This window comes from Anomaloglossus baeobatrachus, chromosome 4, assembly GCF_048569485.1.
Source record: "Anomaloglossus baeobatrachus isolate aAnoBae1 chromosome 4, aAnoBae1.hap1, whole genome shotgun sequence".
Taxonomy (NCBI): domain Eukaryota; kingdom Metazoa; phylum Chordata; class Amphibia; order Anura; family Aromobatidae; genus Anomaloglossus; species Anomaloglossus baeobatrachus.
This window is the reverse complement of record NC_134356.1, coordinates 402,940,695-402,962,237: the sequence shown is the minus strand read 5'-3', so window position 1 is coordinate 402,962,237 and position 21,543 is coordinate 402,940,695. Positions and strand designations below refer to the sequence as shown.

At 44.1% G+C, this 21,543-nt stretch overlaps 1 protein-coding gene across 1 annotated transcript in view; it reads left to right on the top strand.

The window, feature by feature from the left end:
- LOC142301576 (store-operated calcium entry regulator STIMATE-like) overlaps window positions 1-21,543 on the top strand; it is a 228,704-nt gene that overhangs the window by 107,919 nt on the left and 99,242 nt on the right. The window contains exons 3-4 of the mRNA XM_075342599.1: window positions 7,716-7,811; window positions 10,027-10,148. Of these exons, the coding sequence (XP_075198714.1) occupies window positions 7,716-7,811; window positions 10,027-10,148 (218 nt within the window). The remainder of the gene's footprint in view (window positions 1-7,715; window positions 7,812-10,026; window positions 10,149-21,543) is intronic.

Sequence of the window (21,543 nt, the reverse complement as noted above, 5' to 3'; positions counted from 1 at the left end):
AGAGAGGGGACTAGTTCACTGGTGTTAGTTCCTTTGGCTAGTCGGCTCCATTAGCATTTAGTATGCCCCTGTGGGCGTGCTAGCATGCTATTCAATATGCAGCATCAGAGGATGATCTCGCTCACCTCTCTGCCGCCATCGCGTCCGATGCTGGATTTTGGCTCATTGCGGAGTTTCGGTCATGCGCACTATGAAGCCGGGTGTATGCGTCCTGGCGTCAAACTGAAGTAGTGCGCATGCGCACTGAGCCGTAATCCAGCGTTGGATACATACTGCGTTATAAAACCAAAGAAAACACTGAGTTTTAAATGCAGTTACAAAAGTGTGTATATTAATACATGTATGAAGAGATCAAAAAAATGATTAATAGAAACTGATTGGGAAAAGCAAAAAAGCCATTTTAATATCAATTGTCATAAAAAAAATCCATACTGAAAACACATAATAAAAAACAATGGTAAAAATGCACAGATCAGGGAAAAGAGGGAGTGGAAAGATGACCCTGCATATAGATGGACAAAGTAATGTGGGCACGAGCTAAAAGGTGAAGGTTTAAATACACCTATGTGCACATATATCCCGCAAAAAGCTTATGGCATAGAAAAAGCCCACACTGCTGTCACCAGCGCATAAATTGCAGTAAACTGGTGAAGTGTAAATGAGCAGCAGTAAGCCAGGATATAAAGTGCAGAAAAAGTCAACATCGCTTACCCATCGTGCCACACCGGGAAAAACTCTGCATCCAGCAGATAGTGCAGGGCTATCCCTACATGTTTCGTGCCATTACCGGCACTTCCTCAGGGGGTGTACAGCGTTATACAAGAAATGTGCATAAATAAGCACCAGGGTAAAGTAGAAAATACATTTCCCATTAATAAGTAGAAATTCTTTTTCCTTTTTAAACATTTGATATCTAACTTCAAAATCCACGATGCTTCCCTTTTATGAGTTTAGTCCAGTAACTTCCACATTTAGGTACTTAATATGTTCTATTCCATTAAAACGGATATAATGTATTCTGTACATATCTGATACGCATTGTCTTTTTCTTCATCGTTCCTTATGGGAGACCCAGACCCATGGGTGTATAGCTTCTGCCTCCGGAGGACACACAAAGTACTACACTAAAAAGTGTAGCTCCTCCCTCCGAGCATATACACCCCCTGGATGACAAATCTAGCCAGTTCAATGCTTTGTGTTCAGGAGGTCACACACACATGCATTCTCATCTGATTTTTGATTTTTGATTTCAAAGAGTTGGAAGAAAAGCGGGTCCAAGCTGGACTCCCGGCATGTCCCTTCTCACCCCACTGTGTCGGCGGTGCTGTTAAGGTTGATTTTACAAGGCTGGAGCCTTACATGCCGCGCTCCTTCACCATCCCTCGGGCTCTGGCTTGAAGTGGGAGCCATCACGGTTCTCACTGCTTTGCAGGAGACCGGTCTCCATCCACAGCCCTTTCAGGACCCTGCCGGACGGAGCGCTCACCCCTCAGGGACCTGGCCCTGCGTCTCATAAGCTAAGTATTGAGACGTTATTGAGGGGTCCCTTATACATTTATTGTGGGGAGAGTGTGTTATTTAACTTTGCTGTGATTTCCGGCTGGTTCTCTGGTTTTCTCCTGAGAACCGCGCCGAGGGTGCCTGCTCGTCGGCCGCATGGAAAAATTTAGGCCCCGGCTTCGGCTGCGGCCTAGTTTCGTTTTCACTGCCCCTGCATGTCAGTCATGCAGGGGGACAGTGCGGCGCCGCCCACCGGCCGTTCAGCTCAGGGGAGGACACTCCTCTCTGAGGAGATGTTTCCCTCCCCTGTATTTCTCCTTGGCCCTCCGGTTCCCGCTCTTGGACTAAACCCCGCCCCCCTCCTCACTCCGGCGCCATTTTATCAGCGTTCACACACTGATCGGCGCTGGCTGCTGCAGCTCTGCATCTGTCTGGGGGTCCAAAATGTGGAATCCGGAGGGCACACAAAACGGTCTGGTAAGCCACAACCTCTGGTTGTGGACTTTCTTGTACACTCTCTGGGGGTCATTCTGAAGGAGTGTGTTCTTTACTGCAGAACCTCCACCTCAGCAGCATGTCTCTCACTAGGAGCAAGGCTGCAAGGCTTTACTCTATATGCACTGCATGTAAGCTCATACTGCCTGAACCGAGCACATATCCACATTGTGATGCCTGCTCTAACATGGTGGTGCCTCAGCCTGGAGTCTCCCCAGGGGTCCCTCCGGCTGCTCCAGCCCCGGTGGCTGAACCCCCGGCTTGGGTAGCTTCGTTTTCTAAAGCTATCTACCTGTCCTTTGCCGCCTCCATGGGACAGCTGTCCCGGACTCTGCTGACCATGCATCAGGGCGCCTCTGCTGCTCCGACTCGCTCTGCAGAGCTCACAGAGGATTTTTCATCTGTTCCCAGACCCCGTCCTCCTAAACGGAGACGCAGGGACTCTTCTCCTTCCTCGTCCCACGGCTCTGATTCACGAGCTGAATCGCAGGGCGAGGAGGATGCCTTTACTGTGGGCTCGGACGCTACCTCTATGTACCCCATTGATCTAACTGAAGGTGATGCGAATGTTAGTGACTTGATTGCGTCCATTAATTCCGTACTGGACCTCAATCCACCAGTGTCAGAGGAACAAGCCTCTCTGGTAGAAAAACACCAGTTTACCTCACCTAAGAGAGCAAGGAGTATGTTTTTTAATCACTCCAGTTTTCAGGCCACTGTGACCAAGCCCAGGGCCTGTCCTGACAAACGCTTCCCAAAGCGTAGTTCTGATGACCATTTTCCCTTTCCACCAGAGGTGGTCAAGGAGTGGGCTCATTCACCAAAGGTAGATCCTCCAGTGTCTAGAATCTCAGCCCGGACAGTTGTATCTGTGGCCGATAGCACCTCACTTAAGGACCCACTGACCGCCAGGTTGACCTTCTGGCCAAATCTGTATATGAAGCGGCAGGGGCCTCGTTCTCCCCGTCTTTTGCAGCAGTGTGGGCTCTTAAGGCCGTCTCTGCTTCTCTGGCGGAGATGCATTCCCCAGGGACTCTATGCCCGAAATGGTTGCCTTAACTTCCCAGGCTTCGGCTTTTTCATCCTATGCCATGTCTGCCATTCTGGAGGCTTCTCACCGCACGGCGGTGGCTTCCGCTAATTCCCTCGCGATCCGCAGGATCTTGTGGCTTCGAGAGTGGAAAGCAGACGCTTCTTCCAAGAAGTACCTTGCTGGGCTCCCCTTTGCTGGGTCCCGGCTGTTCGGTGAACAACTGGATGAAATTATTAAGGAAGCTACTGGCGGGAAGAGTACTTCCTTGCCACAAACTAAAACCAGGAAACCTGTCCAGGGCAGGAACCAGTCGAGGTTTCGTTCCTTTCGTTCCTCTAACTGGTCATCCTCTAAGCCCTCAGCCTCGTCCAGTAACTCAGCCAAGGATCGAAAACCCAGCTGGCGCACGAAGCCGCATCCTCAGAAGAATGGAGGAGCCGCTGCCACTAAGGCAGCCTCCTTTTGACTATCTGGCTGCGCCAGCAACGTCCTTGGTCGGTGGAAGGCTCTCCCACTTTGGCGACGTGTGGTTTCAACACGTCTCCGATCAGTGGATGCGGGATATCATCTCCCACGGCTACAGGATAGAATTTTCTTCCAGCCCGCCAAACAGATTTTTTCTGTCCACTCCCCCCTGCTCCAAAGCCGCCGCCTTCTCTCAGGCCGTGGCATCCTTGCAGGCCAACGGAGTAATTGTACCGGTTCCCGCCCGGGAACGGTTCAGAGGTTTCTACTCAAACCTCTTCCTAGTCCCCAAGAAGGACGGTTCCTTCCGGCCCATCCTGGATCTCAAGCTTTTCAACAAGCATGTTCAGGTGCGGCACTTTCGCATGGAATCTCTGCGATCGGTCATTGCCTCAATGACCCAAGGAGATTTTCTAGCATCCATCGACATCAGAGATGCCTATCTGCATGTGCCAATTGCAGTTTCACACCAGCGTTGGCTACGTTTTGCAATCGGAGAGGAACATTTCCAATTCGTGGCTCTCCCCTTCGGGTTAGCCACGGCCCCTCGTGTATTCACCAAGGTCATGGCAGCAGTGGTTGCGGTTCTGCACCTCCAGGGTTTGGCAGTGATTCCTTACCTGGACGACCTTCTAGTCAAGGCTTCATCCAGTGCAGACTGTCAGCGGAGTGTCTCGCTCACTCTCGCCACGCTTTTTCAATTCGGGTGGCTTGTCAATCTGCCCAAGTCCACTCTGACCCCGACCCAGAAACTTACGTACCTAGGGATGCAATTCGAGACTCTGCCGGCACTTGTGAAGCTGCCCTTAGTCAAACAGCAGTCCCTTCATCTGGCGGTGCGCTCTCTGTTGAAGCCCCGCCGTCATTCCATCAGGCACCTCATGCAGGTGCTGGGTCAGATGGTGGCGTCAATGGAAGCAGTTCCCTTTGCCCAGTTCCATCTGCGTCCTCTGCAGCTGGACATTCTCCGCTGTTGGGACAAGCGGACCTCTTCCTTGCACAGGCTAGTGGCGCTGTCGCCACAGACCAGGAGCTCTCTTCAGTGGTGGCTTCGGCCCCTCTCTCTGTCCCAGGGACGCTCCTTTCTGGCCCCGTCCTTGGTGATTCTCACCACGGATGCCAGTCTATCCGGCTGGGGAGCAGTGTTTCTCCACCACCGAGCACAGGGCACTTGGACTCCGTCCGAATCAGCCCTCTCGATCAATGTGCTGGAAATCAGAGCTGTGCTCCTAGCTCTCGTAGCCTTTCACCACCTGTTGGCGGGCAAGCACATTCGAGTCCAGTCAGACAACGCGACAGCAGTTGCCTACATCAATCACCAGGGCGGGACTCGCAGCCGCCTAGCAATGTTGGAAGTTCAACGTATCCTTCAGTGGACGGAGGACTCCAAGTCCACCATATCCGCAGTCCACATCCCAGGCGTAGAAAACTGGGAGGCAGATTATCTCAGCCGTCAAACCGTGGACAGCGGTGAGTGGGCCCTGCATCCGGCAGTGTTCCGGTCAATCTGCCGCAAGTGGGGCACTCCGGAAGTGGATCTAATGGCATCCCGGCACAACAACAAGGTCCCGGTTTACGTGGCTCGCTCCCACGATCCTCAGGCCTTGGCAGCGGACGCGCTGGTTCAGGATTGGTCCCAGTTCCGTCTGGCCTACGTGTTTCCCCCTCTAGCTCTCTTGCCCAGAGTCCTGCGCAAGATCAGAATGGAGGGCCGTCGGGTCATAATCATTGCTCCAGACTGGCCCAGGCGAGCTTGGTACCCAAACCTGCTCCGTCTGTCCGTAGAGGTGCCGTGGCATCTCCCGGACCGCCCAGACCTTCTCTCACAAGGTCCGTTTTTCCGCCAGAATTCTGCGGCTCTCAGATTGACGGCGTGGCTCTTGAGTCCTGGATCCTGACGGCTTCAGGCATTCCTTCCGAGGTCATCTCCACTATGACTCAGGCTCGGAAGTCTTCCTCGGCCAGGATTTACCACAGGACTTGGAGAATTTTTCCTGTCCTGGTGTCGCTCTTCCGGCCATGCTCCTTGGCCGTTTTCCTTGCCGACCATCCTCTCCTTTCTACAGTCCGGTCTGCAGATAGGACTATCCCTCAATTCCCTCAAGGGACAGGTCTCGGCTCTGTCAGTGTTGTTCCAGCGGCGTATCGCCCGACTGGCCCAGGTGCGCACCTTCATGCAGGGCGCATCTCACATCATTCCGCCTTACCGGCGGCCTCTGGATCCCTGGGACCTTAATCTGGTCCTCACGGCCTTACAGAAACCCCCCTTTGAGCCTCTTAGGGTATGTGCGCACGTTGCTTTTTACCTGCTTTTTACCTGCTTTTTTGCTGCTTTTTCTTCTGCGCTGTTTAATGCCAAAATGGATGTGTTCTTCTATTCAAGCAAAGTCTATGGGAATTTGGGTTTCTTGTTCACACTATGTTGTTCAAAATGCTGCCTTTTTGTGGCAGAACTTTGGTCAAAAACTCAGCTTTGCAGTGCAAAACCCAAATGGCAAAAACAATTGACATGTTGCTTCTTTGAAAAGCTGAGTTTTTGACCAAAGTTCTGCCTCAAAAAGGCAGCATTTTGAACAACATAGTGTGAACAAGAAACCCAAATTCCCATAGACTTTGCTTGAATAGAAGAACACATCCATTTTGGCATTAAACAGCGCAGAAGAAAAAGCAGCAAAAAAGCAGGTAAAAAGCAGGTAAAAAGCAACGTGCGCACATACCCTGAGGGAGGTTTCTTTGTTTCGACTTTCACAGAAAGTGGTCTTTCTGGTGGCCATAACTTCTCTCAGGAGAGTCTCTGATTTGGCTGCGCTCTCTTCGGAGTCACCCTTTTTGGTTTTTCACCAAGACAAGGTGGTTCTCCGTCCGACTCCGGACTTTCTCCCTAAGGTGGTGTCTCCTTTCCACCTTAACCAGGACATTTCATTGCCTTCCCTTTGTCCGGCCCCTGTGCATCGCTTTGAGAAAGCGTTGCATACTTTAGATTTGGTGCGGGCGCTCCGGATCTATGTGTCACGCACCGCTGCTCTTAGGCGGTGCACCTCTCTTTTTGTGCTGACCACAGGTCAGCGCAAGGGTCTCTCGGCTTCTAAACCGACCCTAGCTCGTGGATTAGGTCGGCCATATCCGATGCCTACCAATGTTCTCAGGTGCCTCCCCCGCCGGGGATTAAGGCGCACTCGACTAGAGCTGTCGGTGCCTTTTGGGCTTTCAGGCACCAGGCTACGGCTCAGCAGGTCTGTCAGGCTGCCACTTGGTCTAGTCTGCACACCTTTTCGAAGCACTACCAAGTGCATGCTCATGCTTCGGCAGATGCGAGCTTGGGCAGACGCATCCTTCAGGCGGCTGTCGCCCATTTGTGAAGTTAGGTTTTGCCTACTTCTCAGTTTTCTGTTTATTTCCCACCCATGGACTGCTTTGAGACGTCCCATGGTCTGGGTCTCCCATAAGGAACGATGAAGAAAAAGAGAATTTTGTTTACTTACCGTAAATTCTTTTTCTTATAGTTCCGACATGGGAGACCCTGCACCCTCCCTGTTGCCTGTTGGCAGTTCTTGTTCCGTGTGTTTTCACCGGCTGTTGTTGTAGACAGAGGTTCCGGTTATTCCGGGTTTTACTCTATCTCTACTTGTGGGTGGATGTCCTCCTTCAGCTTTTGCACTAAACTGGCTAGATTTGTCATCCAGGGGGTGTATATGCTCGGAGGGAGGAGCTACACTTTTTAGTGTAGTACTTTGTGTGTCCTCCGGAGGCAGAAGCTATACACCCATGGTCTGGGTCTCCCATGTCGGAACTATAAGAAAAAGAATTTACGGTAAGTAAACAAAATTCTCTTTTTTTAAGTGAATATTATAATACAAGTGAGTTTATGAAGTTCCGGACTGTTGAAAAGAATATTTGTTTGACCCTAGGGACACATTTTTAAAGTGGTTGTCTGTAATGAAATGATTCCTTTAATATTTTTAGAAGTTGGTACATTTTTTATTTGATTCCCAACAGTTGTAAAATGAAATTTAATATTTTCATAATTATGAAATATGAATAAAAACAGGAGCAAAACACTGACAATAATGCCCTTTAGCAAATGATTTGTATAGACCAATGGCATCTGAATGCTTTAGTACTGGGTTTATGTCTGTGGGAATTATGTGCTTGGGGTTATTTTACTATTTGTGTGTTGCTTTGTTTTTTTTCCCCTCTATATATTTATATTTAAAATCTTTAGGTTTTTTGATACATCTAAACAAGCCATCGGTGCCCTGTTCATTCATTTCACTAACATCTTTCTCTCGGATCTGACGGAAGAGGACCCTTGCTCTTTGTAAGTATTGACTATATGAAAATTTTGTGTGTATTTTAAACTAAATGTTACCAATGTCCTTGTTTTTACTATGCAAAATTACATTGGCTCCTTGTAATTCAGAGAAGAATAATATGGACACAATATGCCTATGTAAAGGATGAAAAACAGACTGATGGTTAGTGAAGGCCTACAGAACAGTGTTGCTATTTATTATTTATTTTGGTGTGCACAGCCGTACAGAAACCATCACTCCAGTATTCCCCACTGTTCTGGTATCCTGTTGTATTGAAGCTGACAAAAGTCCAAATTTGTAAACTAGCGGTCAAATAAAAATGGTTTCAAAATTCGTAGGGGTTGTCCACTACTAGGGAAACCCTTTCTCATTCCTCATGTATCCCCCAATTAAAACAAAAAAGTCTATATTCTCCTCCTGTGCCGGTGCCGTTCTATTAGTGCCGTCTCTCGCTCTCCCAGGGCTCACATGAGGTTGGGATGTCGCGTCCTGTGCTCAACCACTGCTGGTTTCTCTCCCCGCCTTCAGACATATGAGTTAATCAACAGGAAGGGAGAGGTATTGCTGCCGCTCACTTCCTGTTGATTACTCCTGCATCCAAAAGAAGTGAGAAAAAAGCCAACTAAAATTGGACACGGTGCTCGCGTGACATCAAAACCTCACGAGCCCCGGAAACATTAGCGCTGGCGTGGCGCTACCACCATAGTAATGAGGTTTTTTAATTGGGGGAAACATGTGGAATGCTTAGAGGTTGCCCCAGTAGTGGACATCCCCTTTAAGGCTAAAAATCCGATGACCATTCCTTTTCAGGACATTTCTCACCACTGGTAAGGAGGAAGTTCCTAACTTTTTTGTGGTGTTTGGTTACAATGACTGATGAAGGTTAACAATAGTATTTTTGTTAGGTTTTTTTTTAACACACTCTTGCTAATATCATTACATTTGCTTGGAAGCTGACTAACTATTAGTAATTGACTACTGTACATAGGGCTTTATAAGAATTTATTACCATATACTGTACATAGAAATAAATTATTTTGTCCGGCTCACCTGCTCAATGGAGACTATTCAGACCTTGGACCGTGCACGGAGGGAAAGTCGGCAAGGCTTGAACAGAGAATCCAGAAAAAATTCCAGCAATCCAGTCCAAACAATGTTTCTTAAAATATACATACATTTTTATTTTCAATTCATATTAAAAAGTCCATTATAGGGTCGACGTAAGCCCACATGGGCTTATGACGACCCTGTAATGGACTTTTTAATATGAATTGAAAATAAAAAATTTTTGTATATTTTAAAAAAAACATTCTTTGGACTGGATTGCAGGAATTTTTTCTGGATTCTCTGTACATAGAATTGTGCTAGTAATGACTTGTAGTCTCGCAATACTGACTTCATGTGTTGTCTGTTCCAAGTCCAGGGCAAGTTAATAAAACTAGAATATATGTAGGAATGATAGTGTAGCAATACAGATCTAAAATATTCTAATATACGTAGATCAAAAAAATATTTAAGCTGGCCTACTGCTGCCATTAAATGACCGCCAATTAGCTACATGTCAAGTGATCATTTAATAGACTGTTTAGAGAGTCTGACCAGTCACACTTCTAGATGCACAAAATGATCACTAATGTGATTGCTCTATGATGTGCCACCAAGAACAATGATTTTCTATTCAAATGATTTTTATTAGGTTTTGTAAAGAACAATGATTTTCTATTCAAATGATTTTTATTAGGTTTTGTAAAGAACAATGATTTTCAAGCAAGCTTAAAAATCATTTCACCTAATGAATGGGAGTTTTGCTCATCTGTCTGGTGGTTGATGGTTTGTGTATTCACCACTGTGTATGCCTGATTTTACCTATCTTTCTCTAACTTTGTATATCTATTGTAGGGTTTCATTCTCATTGATGTCAAGTCTTCATAAAATTCCTCGTGTCTGTAAAATGCATAGTAACATTAGTTTAGGTTAAGAATCTAAAGGAAAGTTAGATTATAATTAAATCAACGTTTCCTATAGGTTTTATCTACTACTGTTTGTATTTTATATGTCTCTATATCGTTTTCACAATTCTATTTACTAGTAAATCATTTTTGCATGTACATGCTTTTACCTTACATTGTAAAGAATAGCGCCAGTTTCTAACATGTTGCAGTACATTTTTGCTCTTATGCATTTAACAAGTATCCACCATTAATTGTTATACCTATACAGGTACCTGATGAATTTTTTGCTGGATGCAACTCTTGGAATGATACTTATATGGCTGAGTGTTAAATTTGTTTCCATGATCGTGCAACAGAGACGATATACATTACTTGTATTTGGTGAATATGGTAAGAATCAATATTATGTATTTAGACTATGCATTTGTGATCCTTATTTGTATTTCTGTCACTTATTTGTTTAATATCCATCATTCACTTATATTTCTGGTGTATTTGAAGATTTTATAGTTTTAATATGTTTTGGAAATAAAACCATACTCATATACACATTTAATTAAACATCATTTACAGTTTAAAACTAATCTCTGTATAAAATAAAATACAAAGCGAAATAGATTTCACTGCCTAGAATACAACTAACCAGAGCAATCTCTGCGCATACATAGAGCCATTAATTAGTAACGGGGGGTGGGTAGTCTACTACTGGACGAGCCCTTTTGAAACCCCCAACTTGCTGAATTAAAAACATAAACATACTTAGATCCCGGACCCGTGACACTCCTCCACTATGAGCAGTGTATTCACGTAACATTGTTTCTGTCACCTGATCACTACAGCAAATCAGTTTTCGGTGATGGACTGCAGCCTTCTCAGTTCCATCACGATAGTAAAAGATAAGAGAAGTGGTGAAAGGCACTAGATCTGGATGAAAAACCTTATTTACTCCTGGCCATATGAATTAAATGGCTTGGCCGATTGTTCAGCTGACAGCCATCACAGCCGACACTCCCATTCACAGGAGTTTGGCCGAGTGCTTATGTCTTCTCTGAGAAAGTTGCTGGCTAATGATATGGGCAAGCATGTTAAGGACAATGAACACAGGTGCATTTTATTTATGCCATTTTGAATGCACAGAGACACTGTGAGGAGATTCCAAGGCCCATTGTTGTGCCATTCATTCACTACCACCACCTCATGTTGCAGCATGCTAATGCATGGCTCCATGTTGCAGGGATCTGTGCACAATTGTTGAAAGCTGAAAACATCCCAGTTATTACATGGCCAGCATACTCCCCGGACATGTCACCCATTGAGCATGTTTGGGATGCTCTGGATCGATGTATACAACAGCGTGTTCAAATTCCTGCCCATATTCAGCAACTTTGCACAGCAATTGAAGAGGAGCTGTCCAACATTCCACAGGCCACAATCCGCTACCTGATCAACTTTATGTGAAGGCAATGTGGTGCACTGTGTGAGGCAAACCAGATACTGACTGGTTTTCTGACCTCCCCGGACCCACCCAAAAAGGTAAAAACTGCACATTATAGAGTGGCCATTTATTGTGGTCAGCCTAAAGCTGGGTTCACACATAGCGACAGCGACAACGACGTCGCTGTTACGTCACCATTTTCTGTGACGCAACAGCGACCTTGTAAGTCGCTGTTATGATCGCTGCTTAGCTGTCAAACACAGCAGAAGCAGCAGCGATCATAACGACACGCATCGCTGTGCTACATGTGCAGAGAGCAGGGAGCCGTGCACACTGCTTAGCGCTGGCTCCCTGCTCTCCTAGCTACAGTACACATCGGGTTAATTACCCGATGTGTACTGCAGCTACATGTGCAGAGAGCAGGGAGCCGCGCACACTGCTTAGCGCTGGCTCCCTGCACTCCTAGCTACAGTACACATCGGGTTAATTACCTGATGTGTACTGCAGCTAAATGTGCAGGGAGCAGGAGCCGGCACTGGCAGCGAGAGCGGCGGACGCTGGTAACGAAGGTAAATATCGGGTAACCAGGGAATGGTCTTCCCTTGGTTACCCGATGTTTACCCTGGTTACAGCTTACCGCAGCTGCCAGATGCCGGCTCCTGCTCCCTGCTCGCTTCATTTCGTCACTCTCTCGCTGTCACACACAGCGATGTGTGCGTCACAGCGGGAGAGCAACGACCAAAAAATGAAGCTGGACATTCAGCAACGACCGGCGACCTCACAGCAGGGGCCAGGTCGTTGCTGGATGTCACACACAGCGACAGCGATGGGATGTCGCTGCAACGTCACAGAAAATGATGACGTAGCAGTGACGTCATTGTCGTCGTCGCTGTGTGTGACACCACCCTAAGACACACCTGTGCAATAATCATGCTATCTAATCAGAATCTTGATAGGCCACACCTTTGTAGTGGATGGATTATCTCGGGCAAAAGAAATGTGCTCACTGAGGCTAAGTTCACACAGGACATCTTTTGCTGCATTTTTTGTGCGTTTTTGAGGTCACAAAGATGCACCAAAATGCAAGCATTTCCTTCTCCCAGCAAAGTCTATGAGATTTTGATTTTGTTGTCCACACTGGGCATCATTTTTTGGCTGCATCTTGGCTGTGTTTTTGAAGATGCAGCCAAGATGCAGCATGTCAATTATTTCTGTGGTTTTCCAGCGTTTTTGAGCCCTTCCAGTCATTAGATTTGACTTAAAAACGCATTTGGCAAAAGGCGGTAAAAACACAGTTCGTTTTTGTTGTGTTTTTGCAGCAGTGCATTTTTGGTGCTTTTTTTGATGCATTCAATATGCAATGACAAAAAGATGCCGCGTGTGAACATAGCCTATCATAGATTTAGACAAATTTGTGAACAGTGTTTGTCAGAAAAAGGCTTTTGAGTTCAGCTCATGAAAAATGGGAGCAAAAACAAAAGTGTTGAATTTATATTTTGTTCAGTGTATTTACCTATCAAAAATCATGGAATCTGCATAGTCTGCTAATGCAAATGAGGGTCACCTTACTTTTATATCAGCCGAATGCTATATATATATATATATATATATATATATATATATATATATATATAAAGTGTCCAACAGTAAATATACCTTTTAAGTTTTAAGAATTGAAGTTCTTAGATAATTTATTGAAAATAAGTTTTTCCAGCTAAATAATTATAATGCAGTCTGTTTTGTGGGGCGTCATCTGCTTAGTAACTGTGCTGATTACAAGACCAGATTGGGAAATCTATCTTCTGGATTGAACTCCGGATTCTAGGCCGGAAGTGCTCTATCTAATACGTTGTAAGTTCACATGACTTTTTATTACAGGAACATTACTGTTTCAATCAAATACTTTCAATTGCAACTAATTCATATTCCACCATATTTTTTTTTTCTTCAGTTTTCCACTAAATAGACTGTGCCTACTTATCTGTGAAATGATGAATAGTACACTTGTTATATTAGACTGCATGGTTTTACCGTATTATCTGCTTTATACTATTTTCTCACTTTATCACTTTCTACACTAGAGGTTACTATAGCCTCGATACTATACAGTGTGGTCTGTGAAACTGAAAAACATTTCTGCTTTCATAAATAAGTAAATGAAGAAGAGATATAGTATAGTGCCTGAATTTTTCCTTCTAAGCATTGTTTTCTGTAAGCTGTGGAGTTAACCACAGTTGCAATTAAATCTTTTAATATTACCTAATTAATCAGTCATACAACAATTTGTGCTATATTTAATATAACTTTCTCAAAATGCATCACTGCCATTTATTTAACTTGGGGTTAAGGATTCACCCGCTGAATTTCTACTGCACTGAAACCCCATCAATGAGTCATCAGCAGCTATCCAAGAATCAATAAATCTACTGAAACGGTGACGTCATTGAGGTTACCACAGTTCACACTGTGACTCGGGAAGTGTGACCTGCAGTAACCTCACTGACATCACTGCAGGCATACTCCTCACAGAGTGCCTGCACTTCCAGCACAAGGAATGCATTCTCCGAGCATGCCCCCCACATGCTGGAAAACTGAGTCGTCATGGGACCTCCTCATTGAATTATAGCAGAGGGGGGGTTCTTGCTTTTTTTTTTATTTCGTGAAAGAGGGAATGTGTTAGGGAGTGTTTTTTTTTTTCAAAGAAAAAAAAAGTTTTTTTTGTCATCAACCACATATGTTACCCCACTTGCCACCGCCAAAGGGCAATGGGATGAGTCGGGCAAAGTGCCAGGATTGGCGCATATGATAAAGGTGGCAGATGTGGGGCGGCTGCGGCCTTTAAATTTTAGATTGGGGGGGGGCCAAAAAATTATGGACTTTTCCAGCCTGAGAATACCAGTTCCCAGCTGTCAGCTTCACCTTGGCTGGTGATCCAATTTGGGGAGGCCCCCCATGTTTGTTTGTTTGTTTTTTTTATTATTTATTTGCTTATTTATAAATAAGTAATTGAAAAAACAGCATGGGGTGACCTTTTGTTTTGGATTACCAGCCAAGTGGCCTGCAGGCTGCAGCTGTCTGCTTTACCCTAGCTGGCTATCAAATATAGGGGAAGCCCCACATCTTTTGTTTTTATTTTTTTACATTATTTATTTTTGGGCTGCACACCCTTTAGTGCCACATGAAAAGCACTAAAGAGTGCAAGCTTACAATATGTAGGCATTGGTGTTGCCTCTTGAAAAAGTGATAAATTTGGTGCTAAGTAACATTTTTGTGAAAAAAATGAAAATGTTCAATATGACGACCTAATTATCAAAACTGTGAAGTACATGTGGGTTCAAAATGCCCACTATACCCCTGAATAAAATCCTTTAGTGGGTCTAGTTTCGAGTTCATTTGTAGGGTGGTTTCTGCTGTTTAGGTATTGTACCTTAGAGGCCCTGCAAATCCAACAAGGTGCCAGCAATCTATTTCAGCCAAATTTGTGTTCCATAATTCAAATAGTGCACCTTCTGAGCCCAGCCATTTGTCAGAATAGAGGTTTTTGACCACATGTAGGGTATCAGCACGCACAGAAGTGGGTAACACAAGTGGGTAACAAATTTTGAGATCCAATTTGTCATGCTATCAATTATAAAAGTGAATAAATTGAGGCTAAAGCAACATTTTTAGGTAAAATGTAAGTTTATTTATTTCTTTATTCCACTTTCCTTTCATTTCCATGAAGCACCTGAAGGGTTAATACCATGTTTTTCCAAAAATAAGACACTGTCTTATACTTTATTTTTGCCCCAAAAAAAGTGCTAGGGCTTATTTTTAGAGTAGGTGTTATTCTTTGAGAAGCATGGTTGGGGGTAAGTTTATAGCCCAAAAAAGCAGACCCCTCCCGCTTCACAGGAGAATCATATTTTTCAGACCCCGGACGTGTGTATGGCTCCTAGGTCCTCCCTGTGATCTACAGCGGGCGCTTCCAGCAGATATGTTCCTCGCCATCCTCCCCTGCTTCTGGCTGACACACATGCATCAGATCGCGCACACACACTCATACACATACACACACACACAATCACCGATCAGATCACACACACTCACTAGTCACTCCCCACATCTAGCAGTATAGAATGCCTCTAGCCACAGGGAAAGATGGGAGGAAGTTACGCATCACAGGACCTGTAAGCATTCCATCCGCAGCCGCAGGTCCTTGCGCTGCAGTGCACTGCCTCTCAGGATTTTGCAGTCCAGAAGCAATCAATGTCGCTAGATGTGGTGAGTTTTTTTTTGTGCAATCTGATGGGTGATTGTGTGTGTAATCTGATGTGTGCGGGTGTGAGATCTGACATGTGTGGGTGTGCGATCCACTGCAGGGCCTCCCGCTCTACTTTTCGGAAGTATGATTGCGGGCTGTTCACGGTCTATAAGGAAGTGTCCTGTAGTATCTTTAACTTTGTTAGCTGCATGGACACTTCATTATTGATCCGCGACTAGGGCTTATTTTCGGGGTAGGGCTTATATTTAAGCCTTGCTCCGAAAATGCTAAAAATCCCTGCTAGGGCTTATTTTTGGGGGAGATCTTATTTTTTGAAAAACACTGTAAACTTTTTGAATGTGGTCTTGAGCACTTTAAGGGGTGCAGTTTTTAGAATAGTGTCACTTTTGGGTATTTTCTGTCACCTAGACCTCTCAAAGTCACTTCAAATGTGATGTGGTTGCTAAAAAAATGGTTTTGTAAATTTTGATGGAAAAATGTGAAATTGCTGATGAGCTTTGAACCCTTCTAACTTCTTAACAAAAAAAAAAGATTTTTCAAAAATTGTGCTGATGTAAAGTAGTCATGTAGGAAATGTTATTTATTAACTATTTTGTGTGACGTAACTCTCTGGTTTAAGGACATAAAAATTCAAATTTTGAAATTACGAAATTTTCCCCAAATTTCCAGGGTTTTTTTCACAAATAAAGGCAAAATATATTGTCCTAAATTTACCACTATCAAGGAGTACAATCTCATAATCACTGAGATCCGTTGAAGCGTTGGCCTGGGCAGTAAGATCAAATTGGCTCAGTCATTAAAGGGTTAAGAAATGTTGGGATGGTGTAACATACAGTGCCTACAAGTAGTTTTCAACCCCCTGCAGATTTAGCAGGTTTACACATTCGGAATTAACTTGGCATTGTGATATTTGGACTGTAGATCAGCCTGGAAGTGTGAAATGCACTGCAGCAAAAAAGAATGTTATTTCTTCTTTTTTTTTTTTTTTTTTTTTTTTTTTTAAATTGTGAAAAGTTTATTCAGAGTGTCATTTATTATTCAACCCCTCAATCCACCAGAATTCTGTTTGGTTCCCCTAAAGTATTAAGAAGTATTTCAGGCACAAAGAACAATGAGCTTCACATGTTTGGATTAATTATCTCTTTTTCCAGCCTTTTCTGACTAATTAAGACCCTCCCCAAACTTGTGAACAGCACTCATACTTGGTCAACATGGGAAAGACAAAGGAGCATTCCAAGGCCATCAGAGTCAAGATCGTGGAGGGTCACAAGGCTGGCAAGGGGTACAAAACCCTTTCCAAGGAGTTGGGCCTACCTGTCTCCACTGTTGGGAGCATCATCCAGAAGTGGAAGGCTTATGGAACTACTGTTAGCCTTCCACGGCCTGGACAGCCTTTGAAAGTTTCCACCCGTGCCGAGGCCAGGCTTGTCCGAAGAGTCAAGCCTAACCCAAGGTCAACAAGGAAGGAGCTTCGGGAAGATCTCATGGCAGTGGGGACATTGGTTTCAGTCAAAACCATAAGTTTTGTACTTCACTGCAATGGTCTCCGTTCCAGACGAGCCCGTAAGGTACCTTTACTTTCAAAGCGTCATGTCAAGGCTCGTCTACAGTTTGCTCATGATCACTTGGAGGACTCTGAGACAGACTGGTTCAAGGTTCTCTGGTCTGATGAGACCAAGATCGAGATCTTTGGTGCCAACCACACACGTGACGTTTGGAGACTGGATGGCACTGAATACGACCCCAAGAATACCATCCCTACAGTCAAGCATGGTGGTGGCAGCATCATGCTGTGGGGCTGTTTCTCAGCCAAGGGGCCTGGCCATCTGGTCCGCATCCATGGGAAGATGGATAGCACGGCCTACCTGGAGATTTTGGCCAAGAACCTCTGCTCCTCCATCAAGGATCTTAAGATGGGTCGTCATTTCATCTTCCAACAAGACAACGACCCAAAGCACACAGCCAAGAAAACCAAGGCCTGGTTCAAGAGGGAAAAAATCAAGGTGTTGCAGTGGCCTAGTCAGTCTCCTGACCTTAACCCAATTGAAAACTTGTGGAAGGAGCTCAAGATTAAAGTCCACATGAGACACCCAAAGAACCTATATAACTTGGAGAAGATCTGCATGGAGGAGTGGGCCAAGATAACTCCAGAGACCTGTGCCGGCCTGATCAGGTCTTATAAAAGACGATTATTAGCTGTAATTGCAAACAAGGGTTATTCCACAAAATATTAAACCTAGGGGTTGAATAATAATTGACCCACACTTTTATGTTGAAAATTTATTAAAATTTAACTGAGCAACATAACTTGTTGGTTTGTAAGATTTATGCATCTGTTAATAAATCCTGCTCTTGTTTCAAGTTTGCAGGCTCTAACTTATTTGCATCTTATCAAACCTGCTAAATCTGCAGGGGGGTGAATACTACTTGTAGGCACTGTATACAGATAAGTCGAGAAATATTTTGACAATGATTGTATCTTTGTGATTTGTGCTCTGTATGCCACTATTTTTTATTTAAAATGAAACAACTGAGATGCAGTTGAAGTGTAGACTTTCAGGTTTTATCAATGGGGTTGAAAAAAAAAATATTTTGTGAAACATTTAGGAATTGCAATTTTTCTACAAAGCCATCTATTTTCAGGGATTCAAAAGTAAATGTACAGATTTACATTATCATAAATACAATTTTCATTTGTATTACTTTGTAGAGAATCTTTTGCATGCAATGACTGCCTGAAGTCCGGAAGCCATGGATGTCAACAAACTCTGAGCTTTCCTCCTTTGTGATGCTTTGCCAGGTTTTTACTGCAGCTGACATCAGTTGTTGCTTGTTTGAGGGTCTTTCTGCCTTAAGTTTTATCATATTCAAAAATAGTAGTTGCACTCAAGTAAAGGGAAGGAGAAAAAGCAAGCATGTAGATAGTGAATATTGGAATGTGAATACACTGCTAGGAAAACATGAAAAAAAATTATTTGAAAAATATGAGTTACTTAACAAATAAAGATGGCCAAATTTACTTGTGCCCAGATACCAACGTTAAGGTGTAACTCTCATCTGGGTCCTACTTTAAATGCTAAAATTGCACCTGTTCAGACTATGAGATGAGGAAGTGACGGCACTTTTTCTAGTTAAGTTTTATCTTAAGCATGTGAAATGCATGGGGATGAGATCTGATGATTGACTCTGCCATTGCCAAAAAATGTAGTTCTTTGGCTTAAAAAACTCCTCGGTTGCTTCTTTCAGTATGTTTTGGGTCATTGTCCATTTGTATTGTTAAGTGCTGTGAAATCAACGTTTATGCATTTGGTTGAATCTGAGTATAAAGTATTGCCCTGTACATTTCAAAAGTCATCCAGCTGTTTCAGTCATATTTTCAGTAAACCCAGTGCCATTGTAAGCCATACATACCCATGCCATCACAATGCCTCTGTGTTTTATAAGAAAGCAAATGAAACCTCAACTTATCTTCACTGTACTATTGAAGGAATAAAATAATCCACACTATCCATAAACAGAGAGATGGTGAGGGAGCACTTAGCTAATTTAAATGAATTTAAATCTCCTGGTCCAGATGAATTATGTCCTAGGGTTCTGAGCGAAATAGCTAAGGAAATTACAGACCCACTAGCCAGACTCTTTGAACATTCGTGGAGAACAGGAGAAGTCCAAGAAGGAGGAAAAAAGATGGTGCCAGGAAATGGAAATCACAGGCCAGTGAGCCTTACTTCTATAACAGAAAAAATCTTTGAACAAATCATTAAACAGCATGTATGTAAGTACTTGGATAAGAATTCAGTAATTAACCAGAGCCAGCATGGGTTTGTAGCAAATAAGTCATGCCAGCTTAATCTAATTTCTTTCTGTGATGGAACCACTTACTGAGTGGATCAGGGTAATGCGGTAGATATTATATATATTGACTTCAGAAAAGCATTTTATAAAGTATCTCATACTATCCTTACTGAAAAAAATGATTAAGTATGGGATTGACAAGGTTAGGTTTAGGTGGATTCATAATTCATATGTGGAGCTTCCCCACAAGTGACCCCATTTTGGAAACTAGACCCCTCAGGGAATTTCTCTAGAGGTCTGTTGAGTACCTTGAACCCCCAGGTGCTTCACAAAATTTTAGAACTTTGAGACGTGAAAATAAAAAAATACATTTTTTCAGCATAACTGTTGCTATAACCCCAAATCATTTATTTTCACAAGGATAACAGGAGAAAATGCACCATACAATTTGTTGTACATGTTCTCCCGAGTACGATGATATTGGATATGTGGTAAAAATCAACTGTTTAGATGCATGGCAGGTCTTGAAGGGAAGGCTAGTCATTGGACTTTTTGAACTCAAAATTTGCTAAAATCATTAGCAGATGCTATGTCACATTTGAAAAGCTCCTGATGTGGCTCCAATGTTTCAGCATAAGTGCCCCCATTTTGGAAACTAGACCCCCCAAAGGAATATATCTAGATGGTTGGTGAACACTTTGAACACCCAGGTGTTTCACAGAATTTTATAATATTGAACTGTGAAAATTAAAAATTTACATTTTTTTTACCACAAAACTGTAGCTTTAACCCAAAATTTTTCAAATTCACTAGGGTAACAGGAGATAATGGACCATACCATTTGTTGTGCAATTTCTCCAGAGTATGCCAATACCCCATATGTGGTCGAAAACTACTTTTGAGGCACAGTAGAAAGTAATGAAGGGAAGGCGCGCCATATTGGAGTGCAGATTTAGTTGGAATGGGTTGCGGGTGCCATGTTACATTAGCAGAGCCTCTGAGGTGTCATAACAGCAGAAACCCCACTATAAATAACCCCATTTTACAAACTGCACTCCTCAATAATTCATCCAAAAAACCAAGGGATGGTAAAAACCAGGTAGAAGGGGAGGGAGACAGAAAGAAAAATTATGAGTTGTCATATTGTTATACCAAGAAATACTTACCGTATTTTTCGTTTTATAAGATACATTGGATTATAAGGCACAATACAAATTTAAAGATGATAAAGGTAAAAAAAAAATGGGATCCATCTTAAACTCCGGTGGTGTCTTGCTGGAGGGGGGGGCAGCAGTGGTGTCACAGTGAGGCAGAGGTGGTGCTGGAGAAGAGCAATGCTGTAGGCACTGCGGTGGGGTCTGTGCTGACAGCAGTCGGGCTGTGCTAGCTGTGTAAAGCAGAGTAGTGCAGCAAGTGTCCCAGATGCTCTCTTGGCGGTGCGGGCTTAAAAAAAAATGCCAGCCAGAGGCGGCGGGTGTGCAGATGAGATCTTGAGCCAAGAGCTCCATCTACGCACATGCTGAATCTGGGCACTATTATTTGACTATTATTTGAAGCCGCCGCATCACCCTGCTCCACACAGCTGCCCGCATAGCCAGCTGCCCGCACAGCCAGCTGCACTCACAGCCAGCCAGCTGCCTGCACAGACAGACAGCCGCTCACACAGCCAGCTTTCCCCACAGACAGACAGCTGCCCGCACAGACAACCGCCCGCACAGACAGCTCTCTGCACAGCAGCTGCCAGCACAGCCAATAGCCAGCACAGGCAGCCCTCCGCACAGACAGACAGCCCTCCGCACAAACAGACAGCTCTCTGCAGAGACAGACAGACTGCCGACAGCACAGCCAAGTGCCCGCACAGACAGCCGCCCGCACAGACAGCCCCCACCATAACCAGCACAGCCCCTACCACAGCCCGTACGGCAGCCAGCACAGTGCACATTCTCCACCTCCCGGTAAGCTATATTCAGATTTGAAGACCCCTCATTTTCTTCCCAAATTTTTGGAAAAGTGTGTCTTATAATCCGAAAAAAATGGTAAATATATGAAATATAGTTATTTAGAGTATCTTGAGAATCAAGGCAGATAAAGGGGTTAGAGCTTTTTATTTGGAGACATAATATTCTAGAAAAGTCAAGGCTAGCATTATTTTGAAGCCAGGGATCCCAGATTGCACAGAATTGTTCCAGGTTGTCATTTCTAGTAGCTTCTAACAGCAGTAAAAGAGAAAGATAGGGATCTCCACTAAAAATGTTGTTTTAACCACAGATTTCCAATTTTAACAAGGGGAA